Raw genomic sequence first — 14,397 nt, forward strand, 5'->3', positions numbered from 1 at the left:
GGCAAAAGCTGGTTGACAGGACTGAGAATGTTTGGGAAATCGGGGGTCAGGGAACTTCGGCTGCTCTTAACACTTCACGAAAGCTTAACTAAGTTACCTGTTCCTTAAAAAAAACACAAAAATCACATAATGACATTTAGAAATAAATTAGACATAAAATATAAAAAGTATCACAAAATGAGACACTGCTGTTGTAAACAGGAAGCTTCAGTATTGGTTTCAGATGCCTTTACAGTCCTGCTTCTAGCAAATGTGGATCTCTTGGTTCCAGAGCAGTAGATGTTCTATATGTGTATATGCATGGGAGACACTGTTTGCACACCTGCATTAAAATACCTAACATTGAGACCTACATGAACCAACCATTCTGGGAAAGGTAAAAAATGGTAGAGTTGTCCCAGCGCTTAATTAATTAAACACAACACCATGGAGACATACAAGGAAATGGAGGTATAGACCCTCCATTCTTTACCTTGGCGGAAATTTTCAGCTTCACATCCTAGTTCCTTAACTTCTGAGGAGAGAAACCTACTGGATATTTGCTAAATTGGTGGGTGTCAAGAAATGGAGACAGGAATTTGGCTCCACTGTGACTTTTGGTCCTGATTCTTCAGTCAGACCTCAGAACTGTAGGTGTGGTAACTCTAACAAAGTGTCATATACATTGAAATCATTGTAATGTATTTTTATGCAAACTTTATAGTATTATGCTTACACTGCCTCTTCTTTTTTCTTACAGCAAGCCAAGAAACAACAGGCACTGGTGTCATCGGAAGTGATAATATTGGCGGTAAGAAAAATAGCTCATAGTTTCTTGTTTCTGCATTGTCCTTTGAATTTACTGGCTTGATGTGGAGAGCATTGCATTTATCCTTAACCTTCTTGTATGTGTTCTGTGTGTTAGACTCTGTTTGGAGTCCCTTAGTCTTGAGAAAATATTTGCATTGAAATTGTGAGCCATTATTTCCTTGAAATAGCTCCTCAGTTATCATACGAGGCTGAGTGGACCCTGTTCCAGACCAACTACTTCTCAGAAAAAATGTGATGGTGCTGGGAATCGAACCCGGACCTCTGGATCTGTAGCCACGATCACTGTCCACTAGACCACAGAGGTTGTCCGTTGAAGATAACGATAGTGCATTTAATTGCCATCATGCTTGCTGGAGCACAGTTCTAACCAATGAGCACTTAGATGTCTGGCAAAGTCTGCTGTAGTCATCATGCAAATCTTCAAGTAACTTTCACAACAAAAAGAAATGTCTTTCTGAAATCTGCTCATAAAGAAACAAAAGAAAAACTATGCTCCATACCATATTCACTTTGTGAAAGAATTGTACCCTACGGACTTTGTCTACTAAATGCAGTATTGTCATTGGTTCTAGGATAACATACATGAGAACAACACAGTCCTAGATAATGTATTTTACTCAGACGCAGTCCAGTTTCATCTTAATGGCTATATTAGTTGACAAGACTATAGGGAGTGTTGTGTAGAGAACCCCCATGAATACTGTGAAACTCTGTTACATGCTCAGAAAGTAGGAATCAGGTGTGTAGTGTCATGCAGAAGAATTGTTGAACCTATATTTTTTTTTAAACAATTATAATAGGATAAGTTCATTGATATTGTGATGCAGTTTGTTGCCTTACTAAGAAACGACAAAAGGGACTGTTGGTTCCAACAAGATGGAGCCCACATAGCTGCACTGCACATGTAACCATGGAAGTGCTGGAAGAGTTTTTTTCTTTGGTTCCAGAATAATTTCTAAAGGACTTTGCCCTCCAAGATCACGAGATTTTATGTCCTTGGTTTTTTACCTGTGGGGTTTTCTGAAAAGCTGTGTGTTTTAAAACAATCCAAGAACAGTCAGTCAGCTGAAACTAAACAATGAAACTGTGCTTGGAAACATCGAAGAAGGTACACTGCAAAATGTGCAGAATATAATATCTTGTGGTACAACATTGCAGAGAGAAGAGATGATACCATTTCCAACACTTATTGTAAAAGTGTTTTATATTCTATTTTTTAAGGACTTAACATGTTTTTTTTAACAGATTTTGCCAATATAATATAAGAAAATGGATTGCATTTTAAAAGATGCATAATAGAATATGAGGCCAGCAATGTGGATTGAGAAAAAAAACAGTCGAGGAAGAGATTTATTTGACCATAAGGATCTGAGTTCAGATTTATTCATAAGTTACATCAAAAGAACTGCATGTTATATGTGTACATGATAATCTTAAACTTTGCAGAAGCTTTTGAGAGTGGACCTTCTGCTACTGGAATGACCCCTGACATTGATTCGGTGCCTCATGAACTCAATCCTGGTGCACTGTTGGATGCTGCTGACCGCAATTCAACGGGACAAGTTGCGGAAGCGATCAGAGCGACAGGCTCTGATATTGATACAACAGCATCCTCCTCTGCTGCATCAGGTGATAAATATTAACAAAATGATTTCTTGAAATGAGACTGATGCAGAGGTTTGTTCGATAATTTATAATTTCTTCACAGCTTCAAAAGTACTGATTAATTCTTAATTCTGATATTATTTGATGTAATGCCAAAAACTCGCATCCACTCTTTTTTATATTGTAAAACATGGAAAATACATTTTATTCTTAAAATAGAGTTCTGTTACCTCTTCTTGAAGTCTCAGCTAACATTCTCCATTTTGTATTGAGAAGTTTCTTAAAATTATTCAGCCACCTACCCAGTGGGTACTGTGGGTGTTTTCCCAGGGGTAAAGCAGCTGGGGCATGAAATTGACCACTCATAATCTATCTAGTGCCAAGGTGAAGAATGGCGGAGCTATACCTCTACCTCTCCATATGTCTTCATGACATAGGTCTTGATTAATTAAGCACAGGGGCAAATTTACTTTTACCTTAAAATTATTCCTGTGTTTTTAATAATGAGGCATTACAGGTCAGAAGGGGAATTTTAAATTTGATGAAAGAGTGTATCAGTATTATAAATGTTGGTTGGTTTCTAGTGTCTTGGGCTAGGCAAGGGCATAGAATCCATTTCTGAGTTGGATACCTATATATCAGTTTGTATTACCTCCATTGATAGTCAGCGTCATAAGTTTTTGGATCTTTGCTTGTTCTCTTTATCTGCAACCATGGGATGTAAGTTCCAAGTTATAATTTAAATGTTGCTATTGTTTTCCTACATCATTTTATAGGTGGATGTAAATCATACTAATAGTCTTTTGCTGTTGGCAAAATGAAATTCTTCATATTCTCTCTTCTTCTTACTCATTTTATGCATTTTTTTTGTATAAAATAAGTAAAGTGTTACAGCTGAAACAGTTGAGCACCAGGTATTAACCTCTGTCATCTGTGTGTTGCGCCACTGTGATGCATGTGTGGGTTTAGCAGCCACCAGCTAGCCCAGCATTGCATAATTTTAAATATAAGTACTCTTGCCCTCAAGTATGAGTTCAGCTGCTAGTGCCTTGCAGTGAGAGCTTTCAATTCCCTAATCCTGGATGATAATGGTTAAGGGATAGGTACATTTCAGGTGGTCCTATGTTTGAAGAAGTATCCTTTTTAATATTGTGTGAGTGTGTGTATGTGTTTCCTTATAGCATCTAGATGGTTAAGTGAATTTACTCATTTTTTATTTCATGTTTGTAAATGCATGTATTTGAGATATATACCTCAGTGAATGCGAATTTAAACATTAAGAATACAGTCAACTCTCGATTATCCGGGATAATGGTGGGCATGGAAATCACGATTAATCGAAAACCCGGTTAAGACAAATGTTGTTAAAAGTAGTACTGTAATACTGTACCTTCATAATACTATAGACCTACCTGTATTTAAATTTACTCAACCTCATTTTTATGTCATTTCATGGCGTATTTAATACTTTTTTTTTACATTATACTGAAGTGTGAATTAGTCATTTCAATCACATTGTTCAACAACATCCAACACTTTTTACGAATATTCACACTTAACACTTAAAAAAATTAATATTGTCGTTTGCTTTTTCGCGGCATTTTCCTTTTTACGGATATCCGTACGAAGCCTACGTAATATTAGCTTGTCACTTAATAAACTGTTCTCTCCACTCTCAAGATAGTCTAGTATGGATTCCAAATGATTAAGAGCAGCACTGTCCACCTCTTCCTCATTCTCACTTTCTTCCCGCTCTTCTGGCTGCACCTCGACTGAACTTACGATTTTTTTACACCCTGACATTTTGCTAACGCACTTGAAGATCGATACAAAGAGGCTAACTGGGGCGGTGTATCTGTCCTTGAAACTTTCCACAAATCCTTGCATTCTTTCACCCCTACCCTAGAACATTGTGTTAGCATAACGGGACCAAAGAATGCAGAGCTCGCTTCACACTGGTGCGAAAATAGTGTTACAACTCACCATGTGAAACAAAAGTGAATGAATATTAAACAACATATAAGCCTCAAAAAAGCCTCAGTAGCCCCGGTTAACCCGCCCCCGGATAATCGAGAGTTGACTGTACAAACATTTTTTTAAAGGAAGTTGCAGTTCTTTTACATAGTAGCTCTAATTCTATTAATTGAATTTATCTCACGTATGCAAAATAAAGATGCAATTAAATTGCATAAGTGAGGTATTGCAGAAAGTTAAAGTGTAGCATTTAAGAGTTCTTGATGTTAAAATGGATGTTAGAAAGTTTATACATTTTTTTTTCTCTGTGGCTTTCAGTGACAGAGTTTGTATCCAGTTCTCTTTGACATGAAATAGATGTGTTGTGTTCTAAACTGTTGCAGGAAGTGACAGCGTGAAGTCTGGGAGTGCAACTGGCACAGTGTTACCTTGGGGTGCTCACAAAGAACGGTACCCATATCCAGCCTGTATCCACATAGACATGGATATCAGACCTGGAGAGTTTGTTATGCGTACTCTGTTTGCTGACTTCACTGTACAGGCAGAAAAGAAAATGGAAGCTCTGATGGCTGAACCTCTGGTACCAAATCTACATTGATTTTGTCTTGAAATAATGGCAACAGTAACTGTAACAACCTAATATTAACAGGAAAGGTGGTACTGGTAACATAACCTAAACTTTCCCATATACCTGACCTAACACTAAACTTGATTCTGTATTGCGTAACCCAATGTAGATATGTCAGCAGTGAAGGATATTTATGCATAGGTATGTAGTTGGGTAAATTGTCATTGTCATCTGGTTCAGTAGATGCATATGGAATGTACTAAGTGTTTAATGACAAATATTTATAATATATATATATGTGGTAGAGTCATTAAGTTCGTGGAATGTGGTTTTATCATTTCATATTACAAGGTATTCACATACATTTACGCAGATCCACATCGACCCTCAGAATCGTTGCTGTTGGTCCCTATGCAAGTCTGCCAACCTTGATATAGCTGTCGAAACCATTGTTGAAACATATTGGCAGTAAATTCCCATACGATGCTTTGCGGCCATTCCTCGAACTTATTGACTGTGGTAGTATATGTGTATGATAATTATGTATAAAGTATTTTGAACCAATTCTGCATGAACTGTAAGTTTCTTCAATGAAACGTGATATTGTTATTCACAATTATGGGCTGTGGATGCTGTGTGTCTTATTGCTGAGTTTTGAAGCTCAATGTAGGTGATCTTTTGGTAGCTTGGATGTTTGAGATTATTTAAGATGGTTTCAGTGAAAGACGTATCGGAACTTTATGTACTCTTGACAATTTATGACATTTGTTTCGTTTCTTCTTTTACAGATGTATAGTTAGCCAAATTTTTTATGTGCTGTTTTTCATAGATTGTGTGGTACATAAATTTCCGTCACGTGCTTTTTCTTGGTAAGGTTATATCTAGCTTGTCATTGTTGTATCACCATGATATGTACCAGTAATATTGTTTTGCTTTCATCAGATAGGAACTGAGGTCATCTGAATGTAATTAATTCATGTTCTTATACTTTTATAAGACACTGGCCAATAAGCACTGCCAGTTTGAGTTTCTAATTGAATGTTTAAAAATATCGAGTCCATGTTTATGGTTTGAGTGGGCTTAAAAGTGTTCCATAACTGTTATATTTCATGCAGTAAAAATCATACCCTAAGTTCCTGCTTTATTTATGCACTCTAATGTGTACTCAATCAACACTGTGTACAATATGTAGTAGTACTCATACTCAGCAAGTCAACACAAGCAGTAATGGATCTGCATTTTGCAGGAGAGGTGACAGGTTTCAATCTCAAGTGGCACATGATGGTCCTGACTGTGATTTATCATTGGTCTTCTTAGTCGCTGTATGCAGATGCTAAAATAACAACTTAAATTAGGCCACGACAACTTCCTTTCACATCCTTTCTAATTTAGTATTCACTCTCATCCTGTCATTCAATATTACTGACAGTGTCATTAAATACACTACAGGAAAATAAATAAATAAATAACATTCTTTGTATCTGTATGCTGATTTCTTGTCCTGTAGGAGAGGCCATTGTCAAAAGTTCTGCAGAGGGGAGAAGATCCGCAGTTTGATCAGCTGTTAAGCTCGTTTGGCTCAGTAGCTGAACACTGTCTGCCGTCCATCCTTCGTGCATTATTTGCATGGTATGAAAGGCAGATGGTGGATGGAGGTACCACTGAACAGAAGAAAGTTGATTTGAAAGGAAAAAGGTGATACATTTTAAAAACGATTATCACCCTAAACCTTTATGATCAATTCTACAGAATAGAGCCTCTGAGAACCTAGTAGTTGCTCTGCTGATTGAGAAATTCATCGTGTCTTAGGGAACCTGATGGTTCATTTTGTTTTCAAGAGACCATCACTAGAATTGAGCCTGAGCCAGATGAATCTAGTGAATGCAGTCCTCACTATGTCACTGTTTTGTTGAGATACATTTTAATATTATTCTTCCCTCTGTGGTCTGTTTCCTTCAGGCATTCTGACAGTTTTTCCATTTGCATTTGTCATCTCCCCCATATTTGCTACATGCCCTGCCAATCTCATCATCCTTCATTTGATAGCCCTAATAATAGTTAATGAAGAGTATAAATTATGAAGCTCCTCAATATGCAACTCTCTTTAGCCTCCTGTTACTTGTCTGTTAGGTCCACATAGCCTTAACTTGTGATTGCAGCTTATGTCTTAATGCTTTAATAATAGGTGAGGTATTTCACATGCATTTCTGAACATACCAGTTGAGTGGTTAGCTCTTCTGATTTTTATTCTGGATATCTATTTATTTTTAAGTGAGCTATCTTGTTTTCTAGCACAGAAAATGTGGAACGCAGTGAAGCAGATACTCTTCAGGAACGACGGGATTTAGCAGTGGAATTCATCTTCTGCCTTGTCTTGATAGAAATTTTACGTCAGTTGTCTTTTCATCCTGGACAAGATGATCTCGTTACCTACGTAGAAAACCTGGCATTCAAGCATTTTAAATACAGAGAAGGGTAGGTGCACCCATTAGATTGACAGCTTTACTGATTTCTGTTATAATTTGATTGCAGTTTTGATTTTCATTTGTATGTTTTAACATGTTGGGTAGTAGCATTGCATAAGTGTTCCATTTTGGCATTGCCAATCTGGAAAAGATATTCACAGCCATGGAGTAATGTCTGAGGAAGAGTGTTGCCCTTTTTTAAAGTTTTGTCTGATACATACTGTAATATTGAGAAGAAAAGCAACCATATCTTGGTTGGGGAGTGATACTTCTGCTCATTTATGTGTAAAGTCACACATTTAACGTGACTTCTGGTAAAACTGGAATCAGACACTAAACTGAGGAAATCTTTAATGGAGGTTCCGCTGATATTGTCAGCCCCACCCTATGTTTAACAGATTCTATGTGTATTTTTCAACATTGTATGAGTTCCTGTAACCTTCAGTGTGTCAAAGCATCACCAGTATGTAAAAGTGAATGGCAATTAAATTTGTTATTGAGACTATTGCTAGTAGGGTGGGACTAAGTACCTTGTACTGCGGCCACTTCTGGCCTATTGTACCAGCCCCAGATGATAAGTGAGGGTGATTGTGGAGCAATTGGTGGAATGAAGATTGGCAGGGGAACCGAAGTACTTGGAGAAAACCTGCTCCAGTGCCACTTTGTCCACCATAAATCCCACTTGACCAGACCTAGGATTGAACCTGGGCCGCCGTGGTGGGAAGCCAGTAACTAACCGCTTGAGCTATGGGGCGGCCTTTATTGAGACTAGCTTTCTGGTAATAGGGCATAAATAGTGTGTTATATGCTGGATGCCTAATAGTATATTTTATTTTTTATTATTGTAGTCTTGTGTCATATTAGTATGTTGCATTCTTTTACATATATATTTTATAACTGTTTTAATGAGTTACTAATTGTGATTTATCTCGGATAATATGTGTAATAATTATGAATTAAGTATAATTAATATTTATTTATATAATTGATGGGATTTGTCGTAATATATGACACAAACTCCGTCCTAAGTGCAACAATTTATTATAGTTCTTTCGTTTTCCTTTCTTCTACACTACATGTTTCGGCCAGAAGTGGCCATCAGGTGTATATTCTCACATAGCTGCTACACTGCACGTAGTTTAAAATTTAAAAAGACACCAGTCTTCCCAATTGTTCACTTCTCCATTGTTAACAGGTTTCGATATATCAGAATCCTCCCTACTGATATCTAACAGATAGCAACGGAGAAGTGAACAATTGGGAAGACTGGTGTTTTTTAAATTTTAAAGTATGTGCAGTGTAGCAGCTACGTGAGAGTATACACATCTGATGATGGCCATTTACGGCTGAAACATGTAGTGTAGAAGAAAGGAAGATGATAGAACTACAATAAATTGTTGCACTTAGGATGGAGTTTGTGTCATATATTATGTTGAGGGCAACAGGATGCTTAAATATAATATTGGGATTTGTCATGTTGTCTTTGACTATTTCTATATCCACTGGTCTTCCCGCTGTATAAGGATCCATGGAATGTAAATGAATGAATGAATGGTGTAGTGTAAGGTAGTGGCCTTGTATATTCTTCTTCCTGTCCTGACATCAGTAGTTTTATCTTTGTAAACTTAGATGATAATTTTGAGTTATTTAAAATTTAATGGAACTTTTTAGAATTCAGAGTGGACCAAATGCAGCAAACATACATATTATAGCTGACTTATATGCAGAAGTTATTGGAACTCTCGCCCAGTCCCGATTTATGTCTGTTCGCAAGAGATTCATGGCCGAGCTGAAAGAACTGAAGGGCAAGGAACCAAGTCCAAACACAACACAGAGCATCATATCACTTCTCATGGGTATGAAGTTTTTCCGAGTAAAGGTAGGTTTGCTTAACGAAGAACATTGTGCAATGTACTGTGGGAATTTGAGTGGCGCTGTGGCCAGAACATATTGAAAATTATTTAGTTCTTCTACCCTCAATTTATGTTCATCATTTAGGGTGAGAGTGACCAAGGATCACATCCATACAAATGGACATAAACAAATGAATTAAGTTTCAAGTAATGAAGAGATATGTGATAAAATTTGTAAAATCTTTCACTTTTCAGTAGACTAGCTTGTGAAAATCACTGTCAAGCAGTACTCAGAAGAAATTTTACAGTATCTGCAGACTTAGGACATTGTGATGTAGCAAGTCAGGGTGTGCATGAATTCTTAATGACAAGAAATGAACATGTATGATTTTAGATGCAGAAAATTTGATCATTTTTCCCCCACACACTCTGATATGTGCCAAGTCTGCCTCATGCTAATGTGTTCGCCATTGGACCCTAGGTTTGGGGGTTCAAGCCCAACCAAGGTCAATAGATTTTTAAGGGAAAGAAAAATCCATAGCATAACTTCTTTTGGAAGGGAAGTAAAGCCATGGATACCATGTCATACATTTACAACATGTAAAAGAACCTTTCACACATGCTAGATGAGTGAAGGCAAAATTAGATGCCATCTTTGGTCACCCGCAGAGTTCTCTACTCCACCCCTAGATGCCACTGAAGTCGTATGATTATCAATACTTCTGGCTGACAAGAGAAATCACTGAAGTGTGCTGCACAGCTGCATGACATAACTTGTCCAAGTGGTGTCAGAATAGAAAATGAGTTAAATATGCCATCCAGTTGAGATTAAAAAGCACAAATGACATAATTGTCAAAGTGTGGCATTGGAAACCATCAAAAAAGAACCATGAGATACCTGCCATTGGAACTTTTTTCAAGAATGTGCATGTCACACCAGCTGTAATAAATAACCGTCATCTAGTTAAAGAGAGATGTTGTTATCAACCAACTGACATTCTGAGCTGTACCATTTATGGCTGTTGCAAACAGTGATAATAGTGGCAGACTCTTGTGGAACTTGTGTCTTGTATTGTATTGTTGAGGCTCACCTTTGCCTACCCACACACAGTTACTTAAAATACTGACATATAAACTCTTGAGTGTTAACTGATGGCATCTTACAGGACATCATATATACTTGCATATCAGATTTAATGACTGGACAGTGCTGTTGAGTGTATTGTTAAGAGACCTGCTGTATTATAAGTTATAAGACATTATTAGTGGCACGGAAAATGCCAATAGACTGGAAGATGTCCCATCGTGCAGCAGTAGCACGATGAAGAAGAGACATCGTAAAGTCGTACATTATCCAGGAAAAGTGTCGCCCATGGAGAGAACTGGTCCCTTCTAGAACTAGGATGACCCACCATGCAGGAGTGGCGTGGTGCAAGGATAATGCCGTCGGGAAAGTTCATGCCAGGGACAATGTGGTACAAGGAACCTGGAAAGGATGGACGTATGGAAGGAGTCAACAGATGCACCAGGAAGGCACTGACCTGACCAGGAACTGAGACTTTGAGGAGCAACTATGGCTTGGAAGCGAAAGGACAACCAGTGGGAGCTACAGGAAGGCCATAGGGCTGGAAATCGTGAAGCGAGAAGTTGGAACTTCCAGTGGGTTACTGAAAACGAGGAAATGGACCTTGTGGAGGGGTAGGCCCCCTCCAAATTGAAACAAAAGGAGACTGCAAGCATAGGAGGATCCAGTAATGCAGAAACACTGGCCTCCCAGCCATGAATGAAGAATGAAAGTGATGAGTGAATGTGAAACAACGGATCGCCGAACGCTGGACCATGGAATTGCTTGGGATGAACACCTTAGAAGAAGGGGAGCGGAAGTAGTGCCCCGAAGATGAACCCCAGAGAAAAGGAAAAGAACAGGGATGTACTGTTAGGTTGTTCGGGACAACCTTTAGAAGGGAGCAGTGTGACATGGATGGTGCAACAGGAAGTAGGGGTCACGTGAACTCTGTGGTCTCGTGAGTGATGTCACCCCCACTCCTTCCATCATTATGCAACGCTCAGTAAACATCCACTCCCCATGGTGACGTAACAGCACTTCCCACAGTGACATAACAGGGGACACCGCGGTTACTACACAGCAATAAACAACTCTTGGTAGCGTTCCCCAGCAACACCTGTAAAGACGGCATTTACGCAACAGTGAAGCGATGTGGGTTTTCTGCTGTCTGACTGAGGGTTTATAAGGGAGACTGGAATGCATAAGGAGAGAGTTAAAATGTAGCAGCCGCCGAAGGCAGTTGAAGTCTAGCAGTTGCCTAGCTTAGTTGTAGCAAGTGAATTGTGAACATGAAGAAGACGTTATAAGTTCAGTGTAAGTATAGCAGCCGTGGAAGAAGAACTGAAAACGTGATCAGAAGAGTTTATGTGTGATACTCAGTGATAACTGAGAAGGTATTGGGAGTGTGTAATTCAGTGACACTTGTCTAGCTCCAGCATTATAGATACGTGAAGACTACTGAAGAGATTGTTGTGTGGGGTTTGTAAATTGTCTAAACCCGCAACAGTGATATAAGTATTTGTAGTTACGACTTGTAGGTTGTTAAATAAACCAATTAACAATCTGAACTGCATCTTCAGTAGCAAAACACATTACAATATTTAAGATTTTTTCTTAATCTTTGCAAGTGATTTACACTGACACAGTACTCAGTTACTCTAAGCCAGTGTTTCTCAACCACCAGCCCATGGCCCAACACTTGGCCCTGGAATCAATTATGCTGGGCCCTCATCTTATGGAAAAATGAATTTACTGGGTCACGGTCTGACAGAGGTTGAGAACCACTTCTCTAAGCAGTCAACCAGAATGTAGAATGTAATAAGTACATGTGTACATTGAATATGCCTGAACATTCATGCTGAAGGTATCTCAAGTTTTATGACATTCACTCTGCATGTATCACTTTCATTATCCACATATCTTATGCATTTACTGTGTACATATCAAGTTTATACCTTAAGCATATAATTGATGTCTAGAATTTCAAGACCTCATCCTGCTGCATTTATACATCCCAGACTTTTGTCTGTGAGAAAGCATTACTTCTGATGAATGTGAGGAATTTTCATTTCATATAATTTTATATTGATTTTGTAGATGGTACCTATTGAAGAATTTGAAGCATCATTTCAATTTATGCAAGAGTGTGCCCAGTACTTCCTTGAAGTCAAGGATAAGGATGTGAAACATGCTCTGGCTGGTCTGTTTGTTGAAATTCTAGTCCCTGTTGCAGCTGTAAGTAGCCTCAATTTTAGTTTCTTTCAATCAGTCCAGATTTTTATGGCCTGTTCTACAGTATTCAGAAATTTGTGATGCTAATCTCAGTTTTTGTACCTGTTATTATTGAGAGAGTATGTTGTAATAGTCTTGTTAAATAATATCGAGATGATGAGAATCATCCAATAGGTGAAGGAAAGTAAGTTTTTTAAACCATTTTAAGTAAATTGCTCATGTGATGAAAATTTATAGTAATTATCCAAATTTGACAGGCTGTCCATATGTGAATATTAGTGAATGTGAGTATTGTTCAGATGTGTTTGGAAGAAAAATTGGTGTATACATGCTGAGATGATTAAGAGTGTATTCTGTAATTGGGTAGGTTGATTTGTAAGAATCAGTTTGATTGTTTTGAAAGTTTAGATATGGTGTAGAGTAGAATGAATGCAACACTTCAATCTTTAAATCGCAAGGGAAGGGATCATTTAGGGAACCTAGACGTGAATATGAAGGTAATATTTAAATGGGTCTTAAAAAGATAGAATATAAGGGAGTAAATTGGATTCAGCTGGCTGATGATAGTCCAGGGAAGCTGTCTATTGTGAACATGGTGTAGTATGTCTTAAGGTGCAGTAAAAGGCAGGGAATTTCTTGATCAGCTGAGCAACTGTCACTATGTCAAGGACACAACTCTGTAGAGTTAGTTAGTGGGTGAAGTGAGTTATTAACATTGGCAGGGGGATTGAGAGATGGAGGTAAGGGGAGAGCGGAAGAGCAGATGGCATTGGGCTTCAAAATAGTATGCGTGGAGACTGAGCTTTGTGAAACAGCCTTTACATGTTAAACTTTTATCGTTAATGGAAATAGTAAAGGAAAAGCTTTAAGTATTGCATTTATTTTTCTTTTACAGACTGTGAAAAATGAAGTGAATGTTCCATGTCTGAAGAACTTTGTAGAGATGTTATATTCACAGACTCTTGATATGTGCACTAAGTCGAAACACAGACTTGCTCTGTTTCCTCTAGTGACTTGTCTTCTGTGTGTCAGTCAGAAGATATTCTTCCTGCAGAACTGGCATTACTTCCTGGCAATGTGTCTCTCACATCTCAAGAACAGAGATCCCAAGATGTGTCGGGTTGCTCTAGGTTGGTATTATAATGGTATGAGTCTACACTTGACGGTTGCTTATCCTGATTCTTATACAAATGTTTCTGTTTTTACAGAATCACTATACCGCTTGCTGTGGGTGTACATGATTCGAATAAAGTGTGAAAGTAATTCTGCAACTCAGTCACGTTTACAGAGCATTGTCAACTCCTTGTTCCCAAAGGGCTCTAAGGCTGTCGTTCCAAGAGACACTCCACTCAATATATTTGTCAAAATCATACAGTTCATCGCTCAGGTACAAGTTTGTTCATGTGCATGAACTGGGTGAAGTACAGAATGAATGGTATTGGCATTTTCTTTTTACTGCTCTTTACTGTTTTGTGTTCTTCATATTTATCTTCATTCTATAATTATTGTTCCTGATTACATGCCATATAATTTCAGATATCTGGTAATACTTCCATAATCATAAGCTCAGGAGGCGTAAATTAGTTGACTTTTTTAAATGACAAGTTCTTTTTGTATAGTGGTTATAACCTAGGCATTGTATCCATACAATAATACTGTCGTTTTTGAGCTTTGATATTTTGTAACAGTAGGAATAAGCATGTGAAACGCCAAATAAAAGAATAACTGTGAAAGTTATTAGCATAGTTCAAGCGGAACCACATTCATAACTTTGAAATTATGCATTAGGCATTCAAGTTCCTGCCACATAATGAATATGAACAT

General features: G+C 38.0%; 1 protein-coding gene across 1 annotated transcript in view; it reads left to right on the top strand.

Moving 5' to 3' along the window:
* LOC111865391 (protein furry) overlaps positions 1-14,397 on the top strand; it is a 284,199-nt gene that overhangs the window by 6,377 nt on the left and 263,425 nt on the right. Inside the window, exons 4-12 of the mRNA XM_023853369.2 lie at positions 740-790; positions 2,257-2,439; positions 4,773-4,969; positions 6,465-6,652; positions 7,250-7,432; positions 9,094-9,301; positions 12,439-12,576; positions 13,469-13,703; positions 13,782-13,960. Coding sequence (XP_023709137.1) covers positions 740-790; positions 2,257-2,439; positions 4,773-4,969; positions 6,465-6,652; positions 7,250-7,432; positions 9,094-9,301; positions 12,439-12,576; positions 13,469-13,703; positions 13,782-13,960 — 1,562 coding nt within the window. The remainder of the gene's footprint in view (positions 1-739; positions 791-2,256; positions 2,440-4,772; positions 4,970-6,464; positions 6,653-7,249; positions 7,433-9,093; positions 9,302-12,438; positions 12,577-13,468; positions 13,704-13,781; positions 13,961-14,397) is intronic.

The sequence above is a fragment of the Cryptotermes secundus genome, unplaced genomic scaffold, assembly GCF_002891405.2.
Source record: "Cryptotermes secundus unplaced genomic scaffold, Csec_1.0 scaffold295, whole genome shotgun sequence".
In the NCBI taxonomy this organism is placed as follows: Eukaryota; Metazoa; Arthropoda; class Insecta; order Blattodea; family Kalotermitidae; genus Cryptotermes; species Cryptotermes secundus.